Source organism: Chiloscyllium punctatum, chromosome 45, assembly GCF_047496795.1.
Source record: "Chiloscyllium punctatum isolate Juve2018m chromosome 45, sChiPun1.3, whole genome shotgun sequence".
NCBI classification, from domain to species: Eukaryota; Metazoa; Chordata; class Chondrichthyes; order Orectolobiformes; family Hemiscylliidae; genus Chiloscyllium; species Chiloscyllium punctatum.
The window spans coordinates 46029107-46038488 of NC_092783.1; the positions used below are offsets into that span (position 1 = coordinate 46029107).

Below are 9382 nucleotides of genomic sequence, written 5' to 3' on the forward strand. Positions count from 1 at the left end.
ACTTAGTTCAGCTTATCATATCAATGTATCCTAGTCCCCTTCCCCTCATGTAACCTAGTTTCCCCTTAAATGCATCCATCGTTACTGCTTTAATCATTCTCTGTGGTATAGAGTTCCACCTTCATACCCACACTGCACAAAGATGTTTCTCCTGACTCCCTTATTACAATTATTAGTGACTGTATCACACTTAATGCCCCTCACTTTGGATTCTCTCCAAGGTAGAAACATTTTCTCTATCTGAGAAAGAAATATCTATTGAACACAATAAAAAGACATCTGTCTATTGCCCTCCAACTAAGGGATTCCAGGAGCAACCAGAAAAGTGAGTAACTTTATAACTAAACATAACTTTGGGCCTGAACATATCACCAGACCTTTACAGTAACCAGTTGGGTGACAGATAATCTGCATGGGTCACCCTCAGTTTCACACAGTACCACCCATTTAATCACTCACCCCTACCATGTCACTCATACACCCTTAATCATCCTCATCTACTCATTCAGTCTTACCCTCACCAAGTCACTCACACTCACCCTCACCCATTTATCTACTCACCCTCCCTACTCACTCACTCACCCTTCCACACTCAGACACTCACTTTCACTCACTACTTCCATATTTATCCATTTTTTTTTGCAGAGGGCTCAAGAAAATAGGAGAAAAAGCTGAGCAGGAGGAGAAGATGGCCATGACTCTAATGGAAGTGTAATCTTGATTAGAATTTCAAGGGATTCTTCCAGACTATCTCAGATGAGCTTGGACTGGGTCATTGAAGGTTATAAATGTCATGCTAATCAAGTGGGCTGCTTTGTCTAGATAGTGTCAAGCTTATTGACTGTTGTTAGAGTTACTGTCATCCAGGCAAGTGAAGAATATGCCAACATAGTTTTGACATTTGCCTTGCACTTGATGGCCAGGCTTTGGGGAAAGGGAAAATGAGTTAATTGCTACAAGTTTCTTCGCTTCTGACCTACTTTGAAAACCACATTATTTATATGGCTAGTCCAGTTCAATTTCTGGTCAAAGGCAACCCATCAGATGTTGACAATGGGGTATTGGTAGTACCGCTGAATGTCAAGGGAAGAGAGTTAAATTTTCTCTTGGCATTGCCTAGCACTTGTGAGATGCAATGTTTCTTACTACTTTTCAGGCCAAGCCTGGATATTGGTGAAAAGTGTGGCACTGGAAAAGTACAGCAGGTCCAGCAGCATCCGAAGAGCAGGAGAGTCTATATTTCAGCAATAAGCCCTTCATCAAGAATGTGATGAATTTCCTATGCCTGAAAAATTGACTCTCCTGCTCCTCAGAAGCTGCCTGACCTGCTGTGCTTTTCCAGTGCTGCACTTGTTGACTCTGATCTCCAGCATCTGCAGTCCTCACTTTCTCCCAGCCTGGATATTGATCAGGTCTTGCCACATTTTGACATGGAGTGTTTCAGAAGCTGATGAGTTGTGAATGAACAGTCACTCAGTTTGCTTTATTTTCAGCCTCATCCTACATTCTCACTGTGATCAGAAGAATTCATTACCTGTTTTCAAAAATAAACTTTAGTGAAATTCTGTTTGCATTTGAATAGCTCTTTTCGTGACCACCTGAATTTTCAAACACTTTTACAGATAGTGATGTACTTCCTTGAAGTGAACTAACTGCTGTAATGGAGCACCCAATGTGCACATAGCAAACAGCAATGTGAAGCTGACCAGCAAATCTGTTTTTCATTATCCCCCACTGCCTTTACATTGGAGAGAGCAGGCACAGACTGGGTAATAAAACAAAGAACTACAGATGTTAAAGATCTAAAACAAAACAGAAATTGCTGGAGAAACCCAGCAAACCTGGCAGCAACTGTGGAGAGAAAGGAGAGTTTTGGCCTCAGTGACCCTGCTTCTGAACAGACAGGGTGACTGCTTTGGAGAACACTTCTTTACAGTCCATAAATGTGGCCCTGAACATCTGTCATAGAGACAGCACGGAAACAGATCCTTCCATCCAACCAGTCCATGCCGAACGTAATCCTAAACTAAACTAGTCTCACCTGCCTGCTCCTTGCCCATATCCCACCAAACCTTTCTATTCATGTCCTTATCCAAGTGTCTTTTAAACATTGTTATTGTGCCTAGATCTACCACTTCCTCAGGAAATTCATTCCACACATGAATCTATGTAAAAAGATTGCGCCTTCTGTCGTTTTTTAGTCTCTTTCCTCTTACCCTAAAAATGTGCCCCCGGTCTTGAAATCTTCCATCCTAAAGAAAAGACATCTATCATTAACCCTATCTATACCCCTCATGATTTTATAAGGTTAAAAATCACACAACACGAGGTTATAGTCCAACAGGTTTAATTGGAAGCACACTAGCTCTCTGAGCACCGCTCCTTCATCAGGTGATTGTGGAGAAGGAGCGTCGCTCCGAAAGCTAGTGTACTTCCAATTAAACCTGTTGGACTATAACCTGGTGTTGTGTGATTTTTAACTTTGTCCACCCCATTCCAACACTGGCACCTCCAAATCATGACTTTATAAACCTCTATAAAGTCACCTCTTAATCTCCTATGATCCAGTTAAAAAATGTTCCAGCCTAGCCAACCTTTCTTTATACTGGATTAGTGGTGCTGGAAGAGCACAGCAGTTCAGGCAGCATCCAACGAGCTTGGGCAACATCTTGATAGTGTCCTCCTCACTTGCCAGTATGAAAGAAAGTCAATGTTCCAATAAAACACAACATTAACTCTAGGAACAACATCTGATCTTTCAATTCTGTATTCTACAGCTGTATGGGCATTGAATTCAACAATTTCCGATCATGACCAATTTCCGATCATGACCAATTTCCGATCATGACCAATTTCCGATCATGACCAATTTCCGATCATGACCTCTGCCTTCATTTCAGTTCTCATTTCTTGTTGATTTGATTTTCTTTTTTGGATCCTTCATTTCGCTGCAATCCAAATATTACAACATTACTTAGACATACTTTTTTGTTTCTTTAATTTACCACAAAACCTTTAACAAAAACAGAGATTGCTGGAAAAGCTCTGTGGCAGCTTCTGTGGAGAGAAATCAGAGTTAAAGGTTTTGGATTGAATGGCTGTGCCTCAGAACCACAAAACCTTTGTCATTTCATCTCTCCTGCTACCCCCACCCCCCTCCTTTTTGCCCTTCCACTGCCCTCCCCTCTTTCACTTATTCAAACCTTTTATATTTTTATTTTCCCACACTGGTCTGATTCTCTCCAGCAGCATCCTCAGCTGAATATCACCAGCATTTTCTGCATTTATTTCTGAGTACCAGCGCCTGCAGAATTTTGTTTTAGTCAAGCCACACGTGTTTCCGACCCAGAACAAGAGTTATTCAGAAATCCACAGCAAATTGGGCTAAATTGGGTTATAAATCTGCGAGCACTCCGTGATATAAGTTTAGGAGAGGTGTTACCAACTGAAACTGAGATTGTGCAGATAGCCATCTGCTTTGTGCAAAACCGACAGTGGTTTCAGCTGTCCGCTTCAGGGTCACTTCTGGCTCAATGAAAGATTACTGCTCGTACACAGGATTTAGGGATGCAGTGTGAAAAGGGGGCTGGGCAATTCTGCTTGTGGTTGGCGTGGACGGGACGTGACCAGACTGCAGACTGGCTGGTGCTCTGGCACAGTACGTGCGAGGGGGACGTGCTGAACGTGGCGTGGCTGAGAGTCAAAAGGATAAAAAGGCACGGCGTGGTTGCTTAGTCTCCCACATCATATTCTGTTACAGTGCGGAGTGGAGTCCATGAGCTCAATCAAAGTTGACCAGCCCGTGGAATACTGCATCTTTCAATCAACTGATATAAGGAAAATAATCCAGGTAAGAATATCTTTATTTCAAATTGAGAGACAGATACAATTTACATATTGTTAAGTATGGTTTGCAATGTTATTTTGCAAATGATACAAAAGCATTGTAATGTAATTGCCTGATTATTTAAAATAGCGACACGTACAGTCAATTGTTAGGATAATTACAGTAAATGAATTGCAATTGTTGCTCATGCATTTTTAAAATTTTTTTTAGGCAGGAACCACTATGGAAACCATGAACGAGTTGATACCTTTCGCTAGGGAAATGCTGAGCCAAAAGCCCAACAGGAAAATGGTGAAACTTTACGTGGTGGGCTCGGTGCTGGCTTTCTTTGGGGTGGTCATTGGACTAGTGGAGACCGTCTGCTCCCCGTTCGTATCCGGGGAGGACGAGGAGCAGCCGCTGGATGGCGCGCTTCCTAGAAAGCTGAGCAAAGAGGAGAAGAAGCTGCAAGCAGCGCAAAGGCAGCAAGTGAGGACTGGCTCGTACAGAAAGCATGCCTCCTGAGTCTGGGGGCAATTGGGGGACTGGGCTGCAGTGCAGCCTTCAGTGACTGAGAGTCATTATTTGCTGCAAACTCAAACCGAGGCAGTTTCGGTAATGAGCTCGCAGATTTTGCCATTTGCTGTTGTGCAGCAGTGTTTCTGCGTTTGTATCATTCTGGTATCTGTGAATAATGTGTTTTTAAAATCAATACATACTGTTGTGCAGTGTTTCATTTGTGCACTTCTGCATTCAATAAACTGATTTTTTTGTAAATCAAATATTACAAGTTGGTCTGACTAATTGTACGAAGTATGGGTTTCTAGTCTTTTGTGAAAAGTTGTGCAACAAATATCTGTAGCAATAGAATACTGTATGATGAAGTTTGCTGTAGAGTTATCAGAAACGTATTTGTTGACAGCTCCCCATGCTCCTCAGCTATTATGCTTTTTCTACCCTTTCTCAGGACATTTTAATAAAGTAAATTAAATTCATAAAACTGCACAAGAGCTGCACGTTACAATATCTATATCCTAAGGAGAAGTAAGAAACACACATAAAATTATTATTGTTTATGAGGAGTTAATGTTCAATGCTATAACTTTTGCCCACTGTGCTGTACTTTATCAGAGGTAATTTTGAAACAATGCCAATTTCTTATCATAATCTCCAATAAAAATCACATGTTTTCAGAATTATATTTATTATAAGTATTTTTTAAAACTATGACAGGAACTTTCATTTGTACAGGGTCTTTCCCAACCTTTTTTTGCAGTAAAGGGGCTGGTTTGTTCAGTTTGCTGGACAGCTAGCTTGTGATGCAGAGTGGCTTCAATTCCCACACCCAGCTGAGGTTACTGTGAAAAACTCCTTCTCAAACTCTACCCTGGCTTGACATATGGTGAGCCTTAGCTGAAAACAACATCTTTAATGAGAGAGAGCAGCCCAATGGTTCACTAGGACTATGGTGACATAAACTTTAAAAGTGTTCTCACTGCTGAAGGTTACACTGTAGCTAACTTACACACATGCCTCTCAAACAGCAGTTTGGTCATAACTAGATAGTCTGTTCAGATGTCAGTTGAGGAATTAATATTGACCAGAACAATAAGAAGTACTTGTCAGTTTTTCAAAGTAAAGTTTTGGTAACGTTTACAAAGGTCTAAAAAGCAGGACTTTCAGATTGACATTTCCTCTGAAAGATGAATAATTCACCTTGACACTGAATCTTTAATGCACACAACTTCTCAAATGTGCTACATACAAAAGGGAAAGGGTAAAACCAATTGCGTGGTGTGAGAAGAAATGACCAAAAACCTTATGAAATAGAAGGGCTTTGAGAATGTGTCAACGGTTTACAAAAATGAGAAGAATGAATGGTGAGAGTTTCTGAAAGTTCTACTAACATTTCCTCAGAAGATGAGAGTTAAAGAAATGGAATTCCCAGGAGGGACCAGCAGAGATCACTCAATAAAGTGGGGGTCTGGAACCATTTGAAAGAGAAAACAAATATTCAAAATTGGATTGTGAGAGGGTGTAGGGGAAGCTCAATCTGCAAGTCCTGGAAGGACGTGACCTAAGCCAGCACAGAATGCCATGCAGGTTTGAAGCTTTTATCACCATAGTATGAAAACTCAACATTTTAATTACTCTGATAAACTCAGGTACTCAGACTGTGCAAACTGTACACATTTGGGAGCACTCACTCTGATATTTTTTAACTCTGTAAAAACAATGACTGCAGATGCTGGAAACCAGATTCTGGATTAGTGGTGCTGGAAGAGCACAGCAGTTCAGGCAGCATCCAAGTAGCTTCGAAATTGACGTTTCGGGCAAAAGCCCTGATGAAGGGCTTTTGCCTGAAACGTCGATTTCAAAGCTACTTGGATGCTGCCTGAACTGCTGTGCTCTTCCAGCACCACTAATCCAGAACCTGATATTTTTTAAGCAAGCTGGGACGTTTCTGCATGATATAGTTATTGTAGAAGCACAAAGAAAGAATGTGACACGTCATAACTAGCTTTGCATCTGCACAGTTGGCCACATCTAATTTTTATGAAGTGTTGGCCTATTTAGAATTGCAGGATCCATAAAATAACAATCCAAGTAACAAACTGGTGGGGTTGAGGAATATGTTAAATGGCCACATAGTTTAGAGCATCTAGGATCTTGTGAAAAACTTTTGATGTGTCAGAAGAATCTATCAGGCTTTCTACTGCTTCCCTGTATAACATCAAGTACATAAACAGTGTAAGTTTGCTAGAGTGTTGCCTTTCAGTGAGTTGCATCTTAACTGAAGGATAAAAGCAACTTGTATTTATATTGAACAGTTAAATCAGTAAAATGTCTTAATAAGAGCATTACTCAACAGCATTTGACTCTGAACAACAAATTGAAATAGTTGTCCAAAAGTTTAGTTAGAGGAGGTTTTAAGGAATATCTTGATGAGGATAGAGTAGTAAAGAGAAAGAAAGGCTTAAGCACCAAACTTCAGATCTTAGAGTCCAGGCTGCTGAAAGCACTGTTACCAATGCTGTTGTGTTTCAAATAAGGGATTCTTTAGAATTGTTGAGTTTGAAGGAGTTATAGAGATAGAAATGGCAGAGGATTTGAATATAAAAACATGGGTTATCGCATGACTGGGAACCAATGTCGATCAGTGAGCACTGGGGTGTTGGCTGGATGGGAATTGATATAATTTAGATCTGACAGCAGAGTTTTGAATGAGTTCAAGAATATGGAGAGTGGAAGATGGAAGGCAACCAATGTCAGTGCAATCAGACAGTTTCACCCAATGCAATGTGTCAGTGAAAACTGTGTTACTGTAAAAGTATTATGCTGCATGTTTATTGTGAATATATAATTGTCACATATCTTCACAGTGGTGCCTAAAATAATCTTCAAGTATTTATTTAATGAAACCAAATGGCCAAATGAGTATAAACACTGCATATGATTACAAATTGCATGTTCTGATCAACTGATAATGGAGGAAATTAATTTTAAAAGAGATTTATAAGATACTGTAAACAACCAAAGCAAGCAGACTGGTTAATCATGAATTGCCCAGTAATGTTGGCATGAAGATTGTATTTGATTTTCTGTTCAATAACCTGTCCATAGGTCAGTTATCAGACAGGAAACCTTGTCTTATCTGTCTCAATCAGGGCTTATCAGAAAAATGTCACACAAAAATCATGGAATTTGGTCCCAGGGCTGTGTAATTTCTCTTGAAACATTTCCATGTTCTTGCATCAGTTTGAATGCTGAATGTGCTGACAATTTCACAACTCTTCAGTCAGAATGGTGAAAGGCATGTACTGCTCCTTCCCACAGATCACAGATTGCTTTTGTTATGCGCTTATCCATTTGTCCTTTCAAAAACCACAAAAAATAGTTTAAAACAATTCTCATTGTTGACTGTCATTCGATTTGAGGACGATATCTACTCAGGTTGTGAGTTTCTGCAGTGGGTCTTCATATTTTAAAATTCATTCATGTCATTTTCAACCTGCAGCTCTTTGAGCACATTGAGGAATTGGGGAGGTGATATGCTCATGGTATTATTGCTGGATTCTTAATCCAGAAACTCAGCTAAAGTTCCGGGGTTGGACTCTTAATCCAGAAACTCAGCTAAAGTTCTGGGGTGATGGGTTTGAATCATAGATAGGGAATGGGGGAATTTGAATTCAATAAAAATCTGGAATTAAGAGTCTAATGATAACAATGAAACCATTGTCAATTATTGGGGGTAAAAAAACCATCTGACTCACTAATGTCCTTCAGAGAAAGAAATTTGCCATCTCTCCTAGTTGGCCTATATATGACTCCAGATCTATAAAAATGTGATTGATGCTTAACTAGCCTCTGAATCACAAACAAGCCACTCAGTTGAAGGGCAGCTAGGTGCAGGCAATAAATACTTGTCAGCTTGTCCACAAAGGAATATAAAAAAAGCATGGGCCAGATATCCCAGAAAGTAAGAGGACCTGGAGAGCAGAATTTGCTTCCTTTCCTTTGTTCATTGCCTCATCATTAACGTGTTTGGTCTCAGAACCTGATGCAGCTTAATGAACAAGTTTTTGATGAACTATTTTGAGCGATTGGTAGCAAGCTCCTCCCAGTCATTAATTTTAAGCTGTTGCACTTCAAAGAGAGCTTCAGAGTGTCTTTTTAGTATCTTCTCTGGCCTCCATTGGGACACTTGTCATTTGGGAGTTGTGGAAACAGGACCTGACAGGGGAGGGACTTCTCATCCATGAGGACACAATGTCCAATCCATTGTAATTAACTTTGCCTGAGGTTGTAAAGCTGATTTCAAGAAGGACAGCAGCACTTGTTCAATGGTCCTCCCATTTAATCCAGAGATGCAACAGAAGCATTCTGGTGGAATTCTCTAGTGCTCTTATTCCACATCAGGCGAAGACTAGAATGTTACCTCTAAGTACCTAGTCACTTCCAGAGAAATAATTTGGTCATTCCTACCTCAGAGTCAGGAGGGCAGCTTTAGGCTCCACTATAGTGAAGAAGTATGTCACTGGAAAAGCACAGCAGGTAGGCAGCATCCAAGGAACAGGAGAGTCGATGTTTCAGGTAGACACCCTTCACCAGGAATGTTGGTGAGAGATAAATAGAAGGGTGGGGATGGCGGGGGGGGGGTAAGGCAGCTGGGAAGGTGTATGGTAGATGCAGGTGAAGGGTGATGGTGATAGGTTGGAGTGGAAGGTGGAGCAGATAGCTGGGAAGGAAGATGGACAGGTAGGACAGTGCCAAGTTGGAGGGTTGGATCTGGGATGAGGTGGGGGGAGGGGAGATAAGAAAACTGATGAAGTTGACGTTGATGACGTGTGGTTGAAGGGTCCCAAGGCGAAAGATGAGGCGTTCTTCCTCTAGGCATTAAGTGGCTAGTGTTTGGTGGTGGAGGAAGCCTAAGACTTGCATGTCCTTGGTAGAGTGGGAGGGGGAGTTGAAATGGCCTGCCACAGGGCAGTGGGGTTGTTTGATGTGTGTGTCCCACAGATGTTCTGAAACATTCCACAAGGTAGTGTCCTGTCT

The 9382-nt window shown here is 41.0% G+C and overlaps 1 protein-coding gene across 1 annotated transcript; it reads left to right on the forward strand.

Annotated features, from left to right (window-relative positions):
• Positions 1-3685: 3685 nt before the first annotated feature.
• On the forward strand, positions 3686-4608 carry g0s2 (G0/G1 switch 2). The gene is made up of 2 exons (XM_072563167.1): positions 3686-3850; positions 4058-4608. Exons 1-2 carry the CDS (start codon positions 3776-3778, stop codon positions 4349-4351), a joined length of 369 nt encoding a protein of 122 aa, XP_072419268.1. The 5' UTR covers positions 3686-3775; the 3' UTR covers positions 4352-4608.
• The last annotated feature ends 4774 nt before the right edge of the window (positions 4609-9382 follow it).